This window comes from Tinamus guttatus, unplaced genomic scaffold (assembly GCF_059628265.1).
Source record: "Tinamus guttatus ecotype Peru unplaced genomic scaffold, ASM5962826v1 Tinamus_guttatus_pri_ptg000397l, whole genome shotgun sequence".
NCBI lineage: Eukaryota > Metazoa > Chordata > Aves > Tinamiformes > Tinamidae > Tinamus > Tinamus guttatus.
The window spans coordinates 2,481,273-2,500,916 of NW_028288931.1; the positions used below are offsets into that span (position 1 = coordinate 2,481,273).

General features: G+C 50.2%; 3 protein-coding genes across 4 annotated transcripts; 1 reads left to right on the forward strand and 2 right to left on the reverse strand.

Annotated features, from left to right (window-relative positions):
- The first annotated feature begins 1,699 nt into the window (after window positions 1-1,699).
- Window positions 1,700-10,498, forward strand: MTFR1L (mitochondrial fission regulator 1 like). 2 transcript variants are annotated; one of them, XM_088531148.1, is made up of 6 exons: window positions 1,700-1,721; window positions 1,939-2,043; window positions 2,527-2,636; window positions 3,393-3,604; window positions 6,051-6,363; window positions 9,934-10,498. In XM_088531148.1, exons 1-6 carry the CDS (start codon window positions 1,707-1,709, stop codon window positions 10,037-10,039), a joined length of 861 nt encoding a protein of 286 aa, XP_088387274.1. In that variant the 5' UTR covers window positions 1,700-1,706; the 3' UTR covers window positions 10,040-10,498. The 2 variants fall into 2 exon arrangements, with proteins under 2 accessions (XP_088387274.1, XP_088387275.1); XM_088531149.1 differs by lacking the exon at window positions 9,934-10,498 and adding an exon at window positions 8,512-8,631.
- Window positions 10,499-12,461: 1,963 nt separating this feature from the next.
- Window positions 12,462-15,662, reverse strand: AUNIP (aurora kinase A and ninein interacting protein). Its single transcript, XM_088530979.1, has 3 exons — window positions 15,576-15,662; window positions 15,081-15,225; window positions 12,462-13,563 (listed from the first exon to the last, which is right to left on the reverse strand). Exons 1-3 carry the CDS (start codon window positions 15,660-15,662, stop codon window positions 12,641-12,643), a joined length of 1,155 nt encoding a protein of 384 aa, XP_088387105.1. The 3' UTR covers window positions 12,462-12,640.
- Window positions 15,663-16,964: 1,302 nt separating this feature from the next.
- Window positions 16,965-18,041, reverse strand: PAQR7 (progestin and adipoQ receptor family member 7). The gene has a single exon (XM_088531138.1). It carries the CDS (start codon window positions 18,034-18,036, stop codon window positions 16,996-16,998), a length of 1,041 nt encoding a protein of 346 aa, XP_088387264.1. The 5' UTR covers window positions 18,037-18,041; the 3' UTR covers window positions 16,965-16,995.
- Window positions 18,042-19,644: the final 1,603 nt, after the last annotated feature.

The window sequence follows — 19,644 nt, forward strand, 5'->3', positions numbered from 1 at the left end:
GGATCCCATGTTCACTGGAACAGGCTGCCCAGAGAGGTTGTGGAGTCTCCTTCTCTGGAGATCTTCAAACCCGCTTGGACGCAGCCCTGTGCCACGTGCTCTAGGTGTCCCTGCGTATGCAGGGGGGTTGGACTAGATGATCTCTAGAGGTCCCTTCCAACCCTAAGCATTCTATGATTCTATGATGAGAGGAAACGTGACTGTGGCCCCATTAATCCATGAACTAAAACCTGCCCCTTTCCTGCCGTGTGACAGCTGGAGGTGAACTCTGGGTGGAAAACGTTGTCTGAGGCTTTTTTAATATGTGCCAACCTTTTTGTTTTTCCCCTTGTATTTGTAAACTTACGTATTTCAGTAGTGTTTTGATATAGCGGCGGGCAGGCGGAAGGAGCTGCTCGTTTCCCTGCTCTCCCGTGCGTGGTGACGGCCTGGGCCTAAACCCCCCAGCGGCCCAGGCCCGATGTCGGCAGCGGGTGGCCGGGGACGGCGGCCGTGCGGCTCCCGCGGTGCTCGCGGCTCTGTAGCTCCTTCCTTAAACGGCTGCCACCACCTCGGCCTCGCTCCTTCTTGCCGCCGTCCGTGGGGGGACGCGCGCGGGGACGGGGGGACGGTCCCTGCTGTGGGTCACCCTGCGCCTGTGCCACACACGGGTCACACACGCTGTGGTGCTGCCGCTGATGCCACCTCGGTGCCCCATGCGCCCCTGCTGCCTCCCTGGGCTGGGGGGCCCCAGGGCGGCCCTGGGTGCCTCCGTGAGCCCCCCGTGGAGTCACAGCCTCTGAGGAGACACCCCTTCACACACGCACCCCCAGGTAACACCCCGCACCACAATTACACCCAACACGTAACACCCCGCACCACTACACCCCCTCACACACACAATTGCATCCACCACATAACACCCTACACCAGTACACCCCCTCAAACCCACACAATACACCCACCACATGCACCCTACAGCATCACACCCCCTCACACACCCCCCCACCCACAGCATCACCCCCACATCACAGTGCACCCATACACCCCATTCACCCACCAACCACCATTACACCCACTCACATACAAAATTACACCCACCACGTGCACACCATTACAGCCCCCCACACATCACAGTGCACCCATACACCCCACTCACACCCACCACATCCACCCTACACTGTTACATCCGCTCACACAGTTACACCCACCACATGCACACCATTACACCACATCACAGTGCACCCATACACCCCACTCACACCCACCACACCCTACACTGTTACATCCGCTCACAGTTACACCCACCACATGCACACCACACCACTACACCCCCCCACACCATCACCCCCACATCACAGTGCACCCATACACCCCACTCACACCCACCACCTACACCCCACACCGTTACACCCCCTCACACACAAAATTACACCCCGCACATGCACACCACCCCACTACACCCCCTCCAAACACCCCTACATGACAGTGCACCCCTACACCCTCTCACACCATCACACCCCGCGCCGCTACACCCCTCGCTACGCCCTCCCCCGCCCCGCCGGGCGGCTCCCTGCGCATGCGCGGCCGGCGGGGCCCGGCAGCGGAAGCGGCGCCGCTCGGTTCCGGCGGCGGCGCAGCCGTTACGGGCGAGGCCGCCGCGCACCCCCCGCCCCGCCGGGAGCCCCGCGGCCCGCGCGCGGCATGAGGCGGGGCCGCCCCGCGACATGGCGGCCGACTCGGTAGGTGCCTCCAGCCCCGCTGGAGCCGCCCCGGCCGCGCTGCCCCCGCGCAGGGCCCCGCCGGGGCGCGGGCCCACGCGCTCGCTTGGGGGTAAACCTTGAAAGGCGGCTTTGAACGCATGAAAAACGCCGAGCTCGGCGGCCATGGGGAGTGGTGACTTTTAAAAAAAAATGTATCTGACCCGAAATGCCGGTTTTGTGCCCTTGCCTCCCGCAGACCATCCCCATCTGGCAGAACAAGCCGCGCGGCTCGTCGCGCAGCGTCGTGCGCAGGATCGGCTCCACGCTGCCGCTGCGGCCCTGCCCCAGGGCCAGCTTCGAGGTGAGCGCCCGCGGCCGCCCCCGCGCCCCGCGGCCGGGCTTCCTCCGTGCCCCTTGCTGCCTCTGTGGGCTTTACACGAGCGCTGGCAAGCGGGGGTAAACGTCTCCCTGAATAGACCCTACACGCGGGGTGGTGCGCTCAGACGGCTGCGCTCGATGGTCTGGGGGCCTTTTCCAACCACAGTGGTTCTACGATAAGTAGAAGAGACAGAAACTCGGTGTCTCCGAAAGGTGTTCTCATGGTGGGACCTCTGTGAAGCCTCTCGGCCCCTGGGCTCTTCTTTCCGAACAGGCCAGGGTTTGTCCCCGTGTCCCCTGGGGTCAAGGGCAGAGGCAGGGCCTGTCACGCGGGTCGGGTCGCGGCTCCTTGGCCTCCGCGAGCCGCACAGCGTCGCTGCCACGTGCCTGAGGTTCAGCTGTTGGCAGGTTTGGTGCCATCGCAGGAAATGGAATCACCGTTTCCCTCGTGCCACTTCTGTCTTAGGTCCTGCCAAATGTTTCCGAGCTGTATTTAAGTGATGTCCCCCCGGTGCCCACTTTGGCTGACATTGTGTGGATAGCAGCAGATGACGAAGAAACGTATGCCAGAGTCAGGTTGGTTTTTTCTTTTTACCTGCTGATCCTTCGTCTTATATGCTGGTTTATTTTATGTGGTGCAGGCTAGGTATTAATCAAATACTCAAGTGTTTAAGGTGTGATGTGCTGCCTGTTGAAAGAGTTTTTCTCAAGAGATGGGGGAAAATTTAGACAAAAATCCCTGTGAAGAATTCCCAAAGGAAGCGCTAAGGAGATGGTGTCCTACCACAGTTTTCTCGCTGAAAGGTCTGTGCAGAGAATCCCATGTGGTTCTTGGCATTTTCACCTTGGAAAGCTGATGAATAAAGTTGTCTTTCTGGGCTCAAAACGCTCAAACCCCCAGGAGTTCAGCTCCTGGTCGCTTGAAATTTTGTAATTATTGTCCTGAAAGCAGTGGTGATAGGTGTCTTATGAAAGAGCAAAATGGACTTTGAAATGAAAGGCAGAGTTTAATGGGGTAAATGGCTTTTGCCCAAGCGTTTGCAGCAAACTGCCCAGGAGGAGAGACATGTGGTAAGGACAGAAATGGTTTTTGCCTCAGCTTTTGTCCCTGCTTCACCTTCCCATGTCTTATGCAGTTTGTCCATGATTTCTGCACCAGACTTTCTGTTTCTTGCAATGCAGAGAGGTAACACATAGAGTGCAGCAGCACATCATATGGTGGCACGTAGAGTGCAGTGCTATGGAGATGTGAAGGTGGGAGCAGAGCGCTGCTGTCACCGAGCAGTCCAGCTCTTGCAAATAACCAGCAGATTTCTGTCCCTCACATCTTAGGAGTGACACTCGCCCGCTGAAGCACAAGTGGAAGCCCAGTCCCTTCACGGTCATCCAGCGAAATGCTTCAGTCCCCAACCTGAGGAGGCAGGAAGAGAAGCTGCTCGCCCTGAAGAAACCTGGTTTACCAGCACTGAGCCGAACAACTGAGCTCCAGGATGAGCTGAGTCACCTTCGGAGTCAGATAGCTAAAATAGTGGCCGCAGAGTCAGGTAGGTCCATAGTGACTTTCTTGTTGTTGTTGCAATTGTCAAATTAAGGCTTAAATTAGTGAACAGTGATATTCCTTCTCTACACAGCCAGATTTGCAGCTTGTTTTCTCAGCAGAATTGCTGGGATGTTTTTCTTGCTGATGGGATGCTGTCTTTGGTACCAACTCAATGCTGGTTCTTCATTGAGGCACATTTGTTTGGCTGGATAAGCCCTGCTTGTTTTAAGAGGTGCTAAGTATAACTTTGGTCTGGAGAAGGAGTCCTCAAATGCATGATCAGCCCAGGCCAGGAAAGGCAAGAATATACCAAATGTCTTGATATATTCAAGGTATTTGAGATTATTGCTTTGAAAAATCAGAACAGGCTTGTGCCATGCTTGAAATGTGACTGTGCTGGCTCATTCTTGCTGTTGGAGATGAGAATGATGAAACCTTCCTTATCCTGTGTCTGAAAGCAAATATTTTTTTAAATGCCCAGACTGCTTGTTTGCACTGTGTGTACACGGAGAAACCTCTCGTGCCTGTGACAGGCAGGACAGGGTGTTGTCTGCCTGTAGCCCCAGCTGACCTGGAGCCCTAATGGCTGCTTGTATTTGGTCCAATAACCTGGGAGCCATTGGAGCATTTGAACATGAAACAGGTTATGGTGTTTGATTTAGTGCTGTTTTCTACTTGAAAAATAGTTTGGGGCAGGATTGTTTGTTTTATATTTTTCTGTGACAATCAATGTGCTCAAAGAATCTATTTGGTGTTGATAGTATAGATGTATATGCCAAATATAACAGTTTTGGTCTGTGAAATTGTGCTCAAGTGAGAGGAGATTAGGTATTTCTTGTACTGATGAACCATCGGTTTCCCTCTCATAATTTTATTGTAATTTAATGCACACGGAGAATATCCATCTTCCTGAGCTTTTGTTTCTTATCATTTTTGGTCCTGTCAAAATAGAGCAGCCATCAGCTGCACAGATCCCACGTGCGACAGACTTCAGCTTTAACAAGAGCAGGGTAAAGTGAAGCCCCTTGGAGGGTCACAGAACCACATTACCCTCAGGTCTGTGGGGAATAAGCATGAAAGAAGACATCACAGATGTCCCCTTCAGACAAACTCTTTGTGTCCTCAAGATCAGAGGAACAACTGAGCTGTAATAAAGAATGGGCAAAATCTGTTCATTTTTCCTTCTAACTCCTGCCTTGGCTCTACAGTTGTCCAAGCTGTGTGCCAGAAAAGCCTGTTCAGTTCAGAGAAAGTAATAACTCAGAAAATTAGAGACCTGGGTGGGAGAAAAATGCATTAATCATTTAATTCCCTTTTCTCTCCCTCTCTACTTAGCAATGTTCCCAGTCTTGTTCAGTTAGCGTTTGAGAATGCATCTTTTAAGTCAGCAATTGGGAACTATGATTTAGGGCCTACCTGTGGCTCAGTAATTTGATACAGGGGTGAATAGTTAGCAGGTTTATTTGGAAAGGTTGATGGCAAAAGAAAAAAAAAAAAGAAATACAACCCAGTCTGCTTTATTATATACTGCTACAGAAAGCTCTTAATTGGAAATCGATAACGATCTACAATTTTTCTTTGGAGCCTAAAAGGCATTAGTGCTTTAAGGTACCATTTATTTTCAATGAAGGGAAGTTCTTTCAAGGAGATATGCACTTAGTTTCAATTTAAAATATTAAGGGAAAAAAAAAGATATCTAACTCATTTTCACTTAATAACAATTGGAATTTATGTAATTCTTCTTGGCCTCACGGTGCTTTAAAACATGAGCAAATAAATCTCATCTCTTTTTTGTGAAATAAGTGGCTGCTATTCTCATTTTTTAAATGATGATGGAAAGCAAGACACATCAAAACACCTGCAGGCACAGAGGGAATTGCTGTGAAAGCCTGGTTTAAACTGCAGGAGCTCTTGATCTGGCTCTGTGTTCACACCATCTGTAATGGTTTGAGGGTGAGGATAGTGAAATAAAAAGAAAGGAGAGGAGTATACACTGTGTTGAAGGGCAAGGGAAGAAAAATTGAGACAATTAAGACCTGTACCATAATACAGGCTCCCCCTGTGACCTTGAGCAGCAGCTAAATCTCTGTCCCTTCCTTATCTGTAAAATGAAAAGAGCAAACCTGGCCTATGCAGTCTCTGGGTGCAGTGTTTGAACTGCAGGGATGATATGGCACTGGGTGTGCAGGTGGAAGTATGGTGGGTTGGAGGGATAAAAGATCCTGGAGAGAGTCTTGTATGGTGTTTTAGGCATGTTAAAATGGTGTTTTAGGAAGTGGAAACCGTGGAGGGTTGGACAGCACATTGGATTAATTTGTTTTCTGTTGATGTGGGGGATGCTGCCTCATGATACCTTTTGATTCATATTCTATTGCTTAGGTAAAAAAAAAAAAAAAAAAAAAAGATTTGGCACTAGTTTATTTATCCACCTATATTGTTTTCTTTTTCAGCTTCTGCTTCCTTCACACCAGATTTATTATCTCCAGGAAGCTCAAATGCATCTTCTCCCATTCGTTGTTTTGGACCCTCTTTCCACTCTACAACTTCCTTTGTCATTAGTGATATCACAGAGGAGGAGGCAGAACTGGAAAGCCCGGATCTCCCATCAGTTTCCCTGCTTTGTTCTGCAACCTCTGAATGTTGCAAACCAGAACCAAAGGATCCTGACGAGGAAGACTCCGTGTCCCTTTCGAAGGCCAGCAGCTTTGCGGACATGATGGGCATTCTTAAAGACATTCATAGGATGAAGCAGAACAAAGACTTGTAAGTCCTTTCCTGAATTCTCTTGATTTAATTTTTTATTTGAAATGTCATCATCTTTTTTTTTTTTTTATTCCATCTGTCAAATCGTTGCAGACACTGGACATTGCATCCATCTGTTGGTGGCGGTGCTGTATGTTCATGATTCACAGAAGGGAAATAACAATTTTATAGTAGAACTTGCTGACAATTATATTTCTGTACTGTTTTAATTACATCAAGGATGAGAGATTTGGGACCAGACCTGTGTTACTGAACTAGCTGGAGAGAGAGCAGTGAAGAGGAGGCTTAAACACAATGTTTGACTGTTTCAAACTATTCACCTCAAAAAAAGCTTGGGCTCTGCCCAGATTAAACGAGAGCAGTGAGGTCCATGTTTCAGTTCTCTGCTTGAAGCTGTTCAAGACCCAAGCTTGGCTCCTGCTGGGGAGCTGAACGGCTGTTTTGACTCCTGTGTTGTCCACGGGAGCTTTCCAGCTTCCAGCCTGGATCTGGTTCACATGGGACCAAGCTTTGTCCGTGGGTTTGCACTTGTCTCATGATAAGTGTGTACGTTTATCAGGAGAATGCCCTGAGCTGCTGAGTTCTGCATGGCTGAGGCAGGATTCTGCCCATCTGATAAAGCAGTTTGTTTAAAATGTTAGCTCTACTTAACTCTCTTTGTTTTACATGTGAAATCACAGAAATTTACATGTGAAATCACAAGTTTCAGACCAAAGATACATCCAGCGACTACCTTGTGTGAGTGACAGTAGTGGCCAAAAATAACATGTTGAGTGCTGGTTGTTCAGGTTTGAACTGGTTGAAAAGAAATGTAGTTTCTTTTGACTATATGCTTATTTTCAGTATTAAAAAAATGAGAGAAGTGTGTTCAGCTTGCACTAAGAACACCTGTAACAAGGCCTGACCTGGGGGCAGGCTGTTTGCAAGGTCTTTGAGGCAGGTTGGAGCAAATCCATGGGAATGACAGAAACAAGAATATGGCTTGTAAACTTGCCATTGGTTTATTTTAGCCCCGCTAGGCTGCCATGTTATGCAGTTAGCAGCTGTTATCCTGAAGCTGCAATGACCAGCTCTCCGTGTTACCTTCTTGCACGTGGCAGTTATGGAACACGAGTGCTTTGGCATCTTCAGCAGCCAAAGTTGATCCTTTGTGAGAAGCAGCCTTTAGGTGACAGGGAAAGCTGCAGTAGGGGCAAAATTTGACTCAAATTTCCTAGCCTGAATGTATGAGAATAACTAGCAATGGATAGAGGTGTTTAATCTTGCTGTTACTCTAGAAAGGAATCTATGGGAAATAATAGGAGCAAGAGAAAGTATTTATTAATGGCATCAAATAAAAATGCAAGTGAAGGGGGAGAGGTAGGTTATCATACCATAGGATCCTTCTTGGAGATTGAGAGGAGGGAATATCCTTCCTTTGTGGGTACAGAGTTGGGCGAACAACCTGAAAGGGCGGGTTCCCTCTTCCCCTTTGTGACAGCTTGGTGGATTGGGAAGTGAGTTGGCTCACAGACGAGTCTGGTTTCTCTTTCCTGATGGAGCTCAGAGAATTGTTGATGCTTGATCCTCTGCACGTGGTGGTCTCCTTCCCACAGCTGCCGACAGGGAACATCCTCTTCCAGGTCAGCAGCGGTCGCACACAGCCCTGTTCTTGCACAGGGGGTTATAAGGACCTCGCTCTCAAGCAATAGCAATTTGAACAAGTGTTTTAAATGGGAGCAGGTTCAGACAGGTAGGCTCCCTAGAGGCACCTCTATTTTACCTCTCTGGCTTTACGAACTTGGTGTGTGGACAGATCTCCATGGACAGATGTGGAATTGCTTCCGCAGTTCCATGAAGTGGTGTTTGACAGCCGAGTAATTGAGGGTACGGCGGGTTTTACCCTGCTGCATAAAGAAATGCCTGGCAGAAGCCCCTGTTGAGTTTCCATGCTACAGATGTTTGTCTCTGGTGTGGAAAGAGGATTCCCAGATCCAATCCCAGTGCAGCTCTGCTAGCAGGTTTGGGCTTTTCCCACTGTGCTCACTGTGCAGGGCTGTTACAGGGGTAAAACTTGCAGGTTACATGTGCTAAGTTCTGTAGTTGAGGGTGCCAAGTGGTGTTTTAACAAGATAATTACATAGATGCTTCTCTGATGCTCCTGTTTAGGACTTGGTGCTTAATCACAACCTTGGAAGCTTCCTGAATGAGTATGAGAAACACTTGCAGGAGTGTTTATGTTTCAACAAATGTCAAATAGACCTTTTAAAGTGTCTGTGATGCCCTCTGGAAGGGGACTGAGTAGTGTGCCTGCTGAGCCGTGCATGCAGTGGGTGCTTAAGAACAGGTAGCATGAGGAGCTGCTTGGAATGTGAGTACACGTTTATTTTTAAGCACTTCTTCTTCTCTGGGATGAAACAAATGAATCTGCCCGTGATTATTTCCTCTGGCCCTCGGAGAAGCAATGAAGGACTGAGATGCTGAAGGTTAATTCTGGTGCTTCTTGGCATTTAGGTGCTGCCTCTGCCACTAGTTTCTCACGGTTGTTGCTGTTTGTGCCTTGCTGGAAGTTTGTGCTCTTTGGTAGGACAGATCACTTTCCTCACCCGAATTATCTCATCTTGTGAGAGGTTTTCCTTGTGCTCGGCACACGTGGGGCTTCGTCACGGCTGCCTCTCTGCTGCTGTTGGCCTTGCTCTGCTCCTGGCTGCTTGGGTTGCTCGCGGAGGCCGTTGGTTGATTGATGCTTCAGGTAGCTCTGAGTTTCCAGACTTGCCTGCGTGGCAGGAATCATTTTGGGGGCTCCTGGGCTTTATCTCCGCACTCAGAGGGAGCAAATCCACGGCATGTTTCTAGCTCTAAAATCAGCTTTCAAACCGTGGTCAGCCTCGGAGCAAGCGCCTCCCAGACAGCTGCAGAAACACCCTGGGGGATGGTTTTAAGGACTCTTTACAACACGCGCTGGTTTCTGACCCAGAGAGGATTTTAACTAGAGAAAACTTGAGCTCTGAAATTGTTACTACAAATTCCAAACAAAGTCTTGTTGAGTCATGATAGCCTGAGGGGAGAAAAACCTAAAAACCTACATTTTGACTTCCTGAAAAATAAGCTTGCCAGCACTTCTTAAGCAAACTGCTTGCCTGGACTTGTCACAAGAGGCAGAATGCTTTGATGATAAATAGTATACTAAAAAAAAAAAAAAACTCTATGTAGTTGTGTAAGAGAAAGGAAATGCATAACAATTTTCTTGATAAATGATAAATAAAGAGCTTTCCTGAGATTTTCTGTGGTACAAGATCTACAACGTGAGCTGCCTGTTTCCTACACCAAACATGAAAGATCTGACTTTTAAGCTGCTTTTTTTCTTCTTTTGTATGGTTGTTCTTGCACCTCCTTCCTCCACTTGCAACAAAAGCTGATGATCAAGATTGCAGGAAAATACTTAAATACATTTCTAAAGCTAAAATTACTAGAACTGTAAATTCCAGAATTACTGGACTTGTAAACTTAATTGTAAGTTAAAATGACCAGAATTGTAAGCCATCAACTTTGATGCTTATCAATACACTGTATTTTTTATCTTCCACTTAGAAACCGAACCTCAATGAAGGAAGAAGACCCTGCTATTCTCATAGCAGAAGTTTTGAGAAGAAAATTTGCCCTAAAGGATGAAGATCTAACTATGAAAGAGAAGTGATGTTACTGTCATTAAACTCTGTAAGCAAGTGTTATGCTCCCAAAATTTTCTCCACAGTAGCTGCCTTCCTAAGGATTGAACTTTTATGCCTCTTTTATTAATTAGAAATTGTTTATGCACTGGACACTTATTTAGGAAAGACTGTATGGATTTGAAGTGTTTTCAATGTATTGTAATATTTAAGAAAAAATCTTTTTAAGATGGAAATTCTTTTCCACTTGTATTTAGGTCTTGATTTTTGGTAAGGATCTTCTAGGGAACGCAATGAGTGCTGCTGAATGAAGTTCTTTCTACCTACAGGTTTTTAGGTTCACATTAAGCATTCAAGTTAACTTATAACTGTCTTGTTGCAATATAACTTATTACTCATTACAGTAAAAACGGATGTCAAACATCCAGTTCTTCCTCTAGTGTGAGTCTGGTACGGAGCTAGTAAGAATAAAGTGTTTCATGTTTGCAGATCTTTGGTGTTTAGGAAGTTGTTGAATCAAGGAGGCGAAGGGTTTCTTCCCAATAACCTCATCTGAGCTATGATGAGACGAAATTGAAGTAAATGATCAAGTTCAGCCGTGCCTCGCGGGTGCCGGCTGGTTTCAATACGCCCTTGCTCTTTCTTAATTCACAAACCACCCTATAGTTGCATGACAGAATGGCCTTATTTTCTTGCCTGTAATTTCACGTCTCATTAGTAGTCCCTGTATTCAGATGAAATGTATTTTATTTAGTGTTCTGAAAGGTCTCTGTATTGAACGGCCAGTGCTAAGAGCTGAGCACCATGAGACTTGTCATCGGAGCAGAGGGAAACGACGTTGTTTATGGCTGCCCTTCGCGCTGGTTGAAGATGTTTTTCAGCTATGCTCACTCTGCCCTGTTCCTCACAGCTGTATCTAATGTATGATTTTTTTCATTTATATAAAATTGAGCCTTCATAAGACAGTAGTTTTCCTTAATATTATTAATATGTTGCTATCTACAGTGTGTCAGTGCCTTATATTGTGGAGAGGGATTCCAGAGTGCTGCAGGTGCCAGGGCTTTCTTAATTCACCAGTCCCACAGGGCCTGGAAAGTTAAGTCATCATCCCCCTGTAAAAGTGAGGGAAGATGTTTCCACAGGGTCATTTGGCCACACAGTAAAGTGAATCTAGAAAGAACATTCTAAGACTTATGCAGATGCATATAGAGAACATATATATGCAATGCAGATACAATCCCAAGAACAGCTTTTTCCCTCTCAGATACATGCCAGAAGCCTGGACTATCAGATTTTTTCTGTCACAGTTGTCACAGTAAGTCTCTTCTGTATAAGGAGTTGGTGGGAATATATCTCCTTATGGAAAAAATTGGATTGAAATCAAGACTTCCTGTTACTGGGAATGTGTTCCTCATGCAGGCAGCAGAGCAATTAACTTCTCAGCTGTGACATAGTTCAACAGATCCAATTAAAGCTGAAATTCTGGCCCAATGGGAAAGTAAAACTCTCTTAAAAAAAATATTTACAGAGTTAAAAGTAGTGGCTGAGGAAAAAAATAGTTTTATTTGGCATAAAAACCTTTAAAAAAAATCAAGCAGTTGTTTCTAACAAAGGTGGCTGTTGTAGAGGGTGCTGGTGGTCACAGATGCTGCCTGTCTTGTCTGTATTGTGTTTGACCCCTGGGGTTTTGAGCAGCTGCTCTCTGTGCTTCACAGCAGATGAAATCTGAAGCGTGTCCATCCAAAACCCTGCGTCCAAAGAGCAGGGATTATGCGAACAGGCTGCACCAGAAGCACACAAACTATTTGCTGCCCTTCCTGAACGGTGGCAGCTGCCAGATGCAGCTCAGCTAACTCTGAGCAGAGTTTCCTGGGCTGCTGCAAGGGCTCTGTGCTTGGCTGGTTCCATGAGGGAGCAGAGGGACTTGCTGACACCCCCGGCCCCCAGGTGCATCTTACCCCAGGGAAGAGTTACCAGGTGGCTGCTGTTAGGAGCAGTTCAGGCTCACCCAAAATAGATGCACTCTTAGAATTCATCCTCTTACCAGTTTTAAACCTTTTGGCAGTAGGAATTAAGTGCTTTCATTGCACCTTTGCCAGCTGCAGGTGAGTTTTTAACAATTATAGAAACAAGCTAAAAAGCCTAAATCTCATTTCTTCCCCACACCAGCTGTCACTTACATAGGATGCTACAACTGCAGCTTGGAGGTAAGCAAGATTCTGCAGCTGGCAGCTGAACACAGTCTTTCTGCAAGCTCACAGCTGAAGCAGACAGTGCGATTCCCCAGCTGATCCTGAAAATCTTTTAATTTGGACTTCTAGGAGACTAATGTGGAAGTGTTGCCAGCAAGTTGTTTTAGGCTGAAGAGCAAAACAGGTCACGTAAATATTAAAGTGTTAAATATATATATATAAAATAATGACTGAAACAACCAAAGTATTATAAACACAATCCTTTAAAAATTGATTTTATTAGAGACCAAAGAGATTGTGCCTGTTGCATGGCTCTACTACGTAAACTGTCTATACATAAGCAATGGATATAGCTACCTATTCCTAACCTCTCTCAGAGAAGATGCTTTCCTTAGGCTGCAGGCAAGTTGGTACAGGCTGCCCATTAATGGTTACTAATCAGTGTTTAATAACCCTGTTCCCTTGGGAATCCTGTGTGAACAGTAAATCGTAGCACACCTCTAACTGGTGCTCCTCTAGTTTGCTTATGTGTTTTGTAGTGTCCCTGGAACAATCCTTGTATGGAGAGTTAAGCAGCCTCCTCCTAGGACTGTTTTTGTCCTTTAGAGGAGATGTCACTTCACGGCATTTGTGCGAAATGACCGTGTTCCCCTCCGAGTCCTGGGTGAACAGCTGCTTCCAGGGGCTGCCCCCTCTCTGGGCTGCCCCCGCGGGGTTCTGGCTGCGCTCTGCCAGCGGCTGCGCTCCAGCTCTTCTCCTTGGAGATGAGCAGCAGCCAGCAGCCCGGCTCCCGGCCCTCCTTAGAGCAGGGTCTATGTTCTCAGTCTCAGAGAAATCAACTGACGTTTTGGCATTACTAGACCATCCGTGCGGTTTCTTACTCTGGCTTGCACCATGCCCTGGCTGGAAACCAAGTCCTTCCTCCCGCTCTGGGTGACCCTCTTTGTTTATCCACGAGTCTGCTGTTTTTCTTGAAGTTACCTCGCTTGTGGAAGCTGTTTCTCCAGCAAATAGATGAGCTGCGTTTCTGTGAGCTATGACCCGGTTGCCCTCTGAATCCTGGGTAAAGTCCAAGAAGAAATCCTCCTTTTCCCCACAGGAGGCCTCACTCTTACCAAGGGACTCTGCTTCTGGCAAAGAGCCTGGCAAAAAGGTCTGCGAGATGAGTGCTTTCTGTACAGGGTGCTGGGCTGTGATCTGTCCCTTCTTATCCTCAGCTCCAAAAGGTGGTTTCTGGGCTTCCTCTGTCTCTGGAAACATCAAGATCTTCACCGGGGAGGCAGCCAGAAAAATACCTTTTTCTTTATGTTCTTTATTGAGGGCAAGTGGAGATAACCTGTAGTTTTCTTCATCTTTTTTATCTGGAAACAAAGCAGAATTGGGTAACGTCAGAGCTGCCACACACATTTCTCAGAAAAACCATTTGAGACGGAATCTAGTGTAGCTTCTCAATATAAGGCATCTTATCCTTAATTCAGGATATGCTATTTGTTTGCAACAAAAATAACAAGAATTGTTACAGCTTCTTAAACCTTGTAGCAGAATCTAATGAATAAGCGCTGCATTTATGACTCGAAACACATACATGAATAAATTAATCAGATGCATCAAACGAATATAAGCACACAGATAAATAAAGCCATATAGTGAATTCAAAAGGCATAGGACCAACAAATCCAAAAGAAATTGTCAATAACCCTACCACAATGCACTAAGTAAGAATTCTATCAAATGGCAACAAGCTGGGCTTAGTTCCCCTTGAATGGGCCAGACCCTCTTTGGTTTGTTCTGTTCATCTGACCCATCTCCCCTACTCTTGAGAAAGCAGCCTGCTTCACTAGTCAAAACTGGGTGACTTCATCTGTTAAACTGTACAGTTTATGCAGTGGTTCCTCTGGTTTGCTTATTTCAGAACTGCAGATGATCTAGCTGCGATACAGCTTGGATGCCTCTTTTCTGTAAGGCATCAGTCTGTATCCAACACTGCTGAGTTCTGCAGCTATTTTACTGCTCTCTGTATTTATTCATTTGAGAACATGACAGCCAAATGCCAGTTTCTTGTTCAAAACCACAAAAGCAACCTCAAAGCACAGACATTGTAACTGGCTTATTTGCCATGTGATCTGCTCTCAGTCCAATTAGGATTTTACATTGCGTTCTTCTGAAAAGGCTTTGACAAACTATTCCCAAAGCTTTCCTTGCAGAACTCCCCCGGACTTCCCTTACAACTAGACTCTTTGCAGCACTTGCATCTTCACTTGCAGCTATGAAGTTCTTCCCAGAGCCCAGGAGTGCTCTTGTTGACAACGAAGCTTCCACACAGCTCCTTGGAAGCTCTCCCTTCTCCAGGCAGAGCAGCTGCCCACACAACGCGGAAGGGTTTGGGACATCTGCTCACATGGCTCCTTGCACACCCAGATGTGGCACCTCTGCCTTGAGGGTGCCTTAAGTGCCACCAAAGCTTGAAATCCCACCTGAGAAACCCAAGAACACACTGCAGCTACAGCGTGAAATTACAGAAATTCTTAAACTCTTGATTAAGTCTTATACATTCTAGCCTTCAAAATAACAATACTTTCAGCTGCCTTCCTTGCTTTTTGCTGGAAAGGCCAGTTTGGTAGAGAATAGATCTGGTATCTTATTAAATGGGTTCATCTCACTCTTGAATGAAGACTGGCTGTAACTACTCGCTGTTACTGGCACTTCAGTCTAATGCCGCATAAACACTGCTTTTCCCTTGATCTCACAGTATGTTTCTTTCCAGGACATCTAACCCTCCTCACAAGGAAACACCTAGTAAAATCCCTACAAAGGCAGAAGGCTTTTCCATTACAGCCTGAGCTCGCTTCCCTACGTGGGCACGAGCGGTCCGCGTTACCCGTCTGCGAGCCGAAGAAGGCGGAGATGGTGGTTTGCTTGGTGCGCGGCCGCGCTGCTCCGGGCTGCGTCGCCGACACGGAGCCGTTCCCGTCGCAGTTCCTTTCCTGAAGGCGATGGAATGCTTTGGGCCTGGACAGGACAGACTGGGAAAGGAAAGAAACGGGATGTGACTGTGCGCTGGTGATAATGAACCTGCCCATCCTCCGGCATCACGGCACAATTCCCGCTTCCCCGATACCTGGTTCGGCTCCTCCTATCCAGGCGTCTTGCACTGCCCAAACCTCATTAACCACAAACCACTCCACGTGTCTTTAAACACTTGTATATCGCACCCATTTTGCAGCCTCTCCTAGTTATTATTGCATATGATTCATATCTTGGCATCATATATCACAGTATTATCCCATTTTCTCCCCGATCGCAGTCCCCTATGGCCTAAAAAGGCTCCCTGAGCCCCTCACAGCCGCTAACGAGATGCCCGCGGCCCCCGCACCTGCACCGGCCGCTGCTTCAGTTTCTCCGTGTCCAGCCAGACGCCGCACGGCTCGACCCGCGGCGCGGGGCGGCCCCTGCGCCTCATGGCGGCCCCGCGCCAGCCCTGCGCGGAGCGAAGGGGCACACGGATCTGCGCGGGGACTGCCCGAGCGCGGGAAGCGCCGCCACCGCCGCCTCCTTTTCCGGCGGGCGGAGCGGGCAGCCCGCGCAGGCGCCGCCGCAGCGCGCGCCAACCGCCACCGCGTAACGGCCGTAACGGTCGCCGCGGGGGCGTGGCCCCGGCGCGCAGAGAGGCCAATGGCGGAGCCGGGTGGCATGATGGGCAGCCGTGGCTCCGCCCACGCCGCGCCGCGCCCTATATATAGCGCCCGCCGCAGCCGCTGAGCGGCGCGGGCGGCTTCTCCTCTCGATGTAGAACGGGCCAAAGCGGGGGCGGGTTCGGGGTTCCCTGCGAGCCAGCGTGAGGACAGGGGTGGCAGTGGGAGCGGCTCAGGCAGCCTGTCACCCATGGCCGGGACGCCCCCGCACGTCCATCTCCTGTCACCCATGGCCGTGGCGCCCCCCGCACACACGTCCGTCTCCGCCGTGAGGAGGCAGCCGCAGGCGCCTCTGTGCAGACGCCGCGGCCGGAGCTGATGCTGCGTGACGGGGAGGACGGGCCTGCGGCGTCAACAGCGGCGCTGCCCGCGCGGCTGCTGCCAGCCGGGGCCAGAAGAGGTGGCGGCGACTGCCGCGGGGCTCCTTGGCGGGACAGGGAGGCTGGGGCTCCTCTGAGGGTCAAAAAGGGAGCGCCCCCCACCCCTGCATACACAGTTACCTGTGGGCTCTGTCCCCCCTGCAGCCCCAGCCCATTTCACCTGGTCCTCATGAGCAGCAGCTGTGGGTGGTTGGGAGCAGCCAAGGGCCCCAGCTGTTCCTCACACCCTTACCCACAGGTAAGGGGAGACCTGCAGGGGTTCTTACAATTTCCCTGGGACACAGTCTCCACCAAGTCCTTCCTTGGCCTTATTTCTCCATCCCTTAAGTTTTTCTGACTTAGGTTCTGCCACCACTAATTGGGTCTAGAATCAGATCACCTTACATTTTGCCACGAGACCTGGCAGCATCCAAGAAACCTTCCCAGCTCAGTTAAGGCTTAGGGTTGCATTGCTAGGAAAGAGCATTTTGTTCTAGTGGTTTATTCAGACATTTGAATTAAATCAGCGTACCATTTTAAGAACGAGATGAAACTACTCCTGCAGTTTAAGAAGCGTGAACAGCAGCTCAAAGCGTCACCCCTGCAGAGAGCACCGAGTAGGAGCCGTTTGCCCAAGCGTCTCACTGCTCTCCTCGACGTCTGGGGCGCATCCGATGGCATCGCTGCAGCTGCCTCTGCACTGAGCACCCAGGTGAGCCCGAACGCGTCTCCTTCGCGGCTGTTACTCCTCTTTGAAGCTCAGCTTGTGCTTCACCTTCCTGGCCATGTAAGCGGCTGTGAGAACGGAGCAGGTTACGGTGAAAAGGCAGAGGGCAGAAAAGTTGTGAGCTGAGTCCCCGTGGAGCTCGGAGTAGATTTGCCGCCTGGACTCGTAATCCAGCACCACGGCCTCGATCTGCGCCAGCGTGCAGAGGACCAGGAACACGTGGAAAATCTGGTGGCCTTGCCCAAAAAAGTGACATTTCCCCGGGAACCACTTCTCCGGGTAAGGGTGCGAGAAGAAAAAGGCGCCGATGAGGAAAAACAGCACCTGGCACTTGTGATACAGGAGGGCCGGGTCGTCGCGCGCGGCCGAGCGGGCGCTGTAGATGCGGTGGATGACGGGGCTGATGTCGAGCGCGTAGGCCAGGCCCGAGGGCGCCTCCTGGCACAGGCGGCCCAGCAGCTGCGTGGACTCGTGGTAGCGGTATTTGGCGTAGCAGGAGCCGGCGCAGGACAGCCAGGCCAGCAGCACGGCCGCGGGCACGTAGAACGGGCGGACGCGCTCGTGCCAGCCGGGCTCGATGGCGTAGTAGTAGTGCACGAGGGCGCTGCCGTACTGGTAGATGGCAACCCCCACGTAGTCCATGAAGAAGAAGCTGTAGTGCCAGAACTCCGACTTGGCCTGCAGCAGGTGAGCCAGGGTGCTGAACGTCAGGTACGTGATGGACGCGGCGATGATGATGAGCAGGGGCTGCGCGTGAGGGTCCTGCGCGAAATCCACGCGCTGCGAGAGCTGCTGGAAGCGCAGCAGCAGGATCAGGGCTGCCACCAGGTGGGTCCACACGTTGATGGCCTCGTTGTGCTGCTGGAAGAGCGTCCAGAAGTAGTAGCGCCAGGTCTGGTGAACGGGCCGGTAGCCCGTGTGGATGTAGGGCTTCCAGAAGACCTTGGGCACCTCGGAGCTGCTCACGGTGGACGGGGACGGCAGGAACAGCAGCTGGGGGACCTGGCGCACGTTGAAGATGAGGCGGCTGAGCCTCTCGGTGGCCGCGGTCGCCATGATGCCACCAAGGCTGATCACAGCACCCTTGGGGACGAGAAGAGGGTTTTGCCGCGGTGCTTAACAGGAACTTGAGCAAAATCAAGGAGAGGCTGAATGTTACTGGCTTCAGATGTGTAAAGTCACATATGCAAAGAGGAGGGCCTCGTTGTAACACCTGAAATAAATGCAGTAAATAATAAAGGCCAAAAATAAAAGGCAAAGCAAGAAGTGCTGCTGGCTGTTCCCTGCCAAGCGGCCTCAGAAACGTACCAAGAAGAACAAGCCCGAGACTAGAGGATTTTTTCTGCTCTTCTCCTGGCTGGGCTCACCAGATTTGCTCAAACAAGTTTTAAAGGCAACAGCCAGACTCCCTCCAGTTGCTGGGCTGTTTACACTCCCAATTCTTGGCAAGGTGAGTCATTGCGGGACAGCTCAGATAGGAAAAGCTCTGCAAAGTTTGGAAATAGGAGGAGATGGGGCTGTTTGTTTAAAAATGAGCTATTTCCTCATCAGAAGGGGCCCGATAGCCGCATAACCGGTGCCTGCCCAGCACCAGGAGCTCCGCGCAGGTGGGAGCGGGTCGCGGGTTCCCTCCTTCCTGCCTTGTCCGCCCTCCCGACCTGGCAGGCGGCTCCCGCATCCCGCCCGGCGCAGGGGCCCGGCCGGGGCCTCCCCTCACAGACGACTCCGCTCCCGGCCCAGCTCTCAGGGCTGCCGGGGAGAACTCACCGGCACCGACCTCTTCCGGGCTCGCGAGGGCTCCGCCGAGCCGGCCTGGGCGCTGCCAAGGGGATGCAGGCGGGAGCGGCGCTTCCTGCGTTGGGCTGCTCCAGAGGGGAGCCCCCGTGGGCGATGTGGAAGCGGAGAAACGCTGGAGCCGTGCGGAGCACCGACCTCTGCGCCCGTCCCCGAGCGGGACCGCCCCACGGGAAGCGAGGAGGAGACTGGACCGTGTCAGGGCGGGCTGCGAGAATTCCTGCGGAAAAACTGCCCCCAGGCTTTGTCCAGGGAGCTGCTGGGACAACCCGGCAGGATACAGAGCTGTGTTTACACGAGCGAGCTCCGAAACTTGTTTGAGCAAGACTTAATCTGTGAGGCTCTTGCAAAACTCGGTTAGCAACATCCTGCGCTGTGAATGGTCCTGCTAGCAGCCTGGCTCACAACAGCCCCAGAGCCGCAACCTCCTCGTGACGCTGCCTCCGACACCGGCTGTTTCCATTGGAGTATTTCCCTTCTCAAGGAGCATCCACCCATCCTGCTGCATTTTCCTAGGGAGATCGTCAGTCTCCAGCTGTTTGCTCTCGTGTGCACAGCTGTCATTATCTTCCTGAAGCATGAACATGGATGACTATGTATATATTTCTATTCAGCTTTCCCTGGACTCAGCCCACGGTGCCTGTGTGCAAGTCGTGTCCAGGCTCCGGGCCCGCCAGCCTCTCCATCCTCCCAGCGCAGCAGCTTTATGTGACTTACACGACCCTTCCATAGGGCAGCCGGGGACCGGCCTGTCCCCCATGCCATTCCGCTTCCCGCGGAGGCAACGCGATTTGGGGACTGCCACGTGCGCTGGGTCAAAGTCCTGTGTGGCCGGGTCACTGCCGAGGACCCAGCAGGTCCTGCTGTGCG

Bases quoted from the DNA above. Each gene is read 5' to 3' on its own strand.
- MTFR1L (XM_088531148.1), top strand. The intron at 2,637-3,392 runs GTTGGTTTTTTC...CTCACATCTTAG, and splicing joins GAAACGTATGCCAGAGTCAG to GAGTGACACTCGCCCGCTGA. The intron at 6,364-9,933 runs GTAAGTCCTTTC...TCTTCCACTTAG, and splicing joins ATGAAGCAGAACAAAGACTT to AAACCGAACCTCAATGAAGG.
- PAQR7 (XM_088531138.1), bottom strand. From the start codon at position 18,036: ATGGCGACCGCGGCCACCGAGAGGCTCAGCCGCCTCATCTTCAACGTG.
- AUNIP (XM_088530979.1), bottom strand. From the start codon at position 15,662: ATGAGGCGCAGGGGCCGCCCCGCGCCGCGGGTCGAGCCGTGCGGCGTC. The intron at 15,226-15,575 runs GTGCGGGGGCCG...TTCCTTTCCCAG, and splicing joins TGAAGCAGCGGCCGGTGCAG to TCTGTCCTGTCCAGGCCCAA. The intron at 13,564-15,080 runs GTAACGCGGACC...CTTTGTTTCCAG, and splicing joins CTTCTTCGGCTCGCAGACGG to ATAAAAAAGATGAAGAAAAC.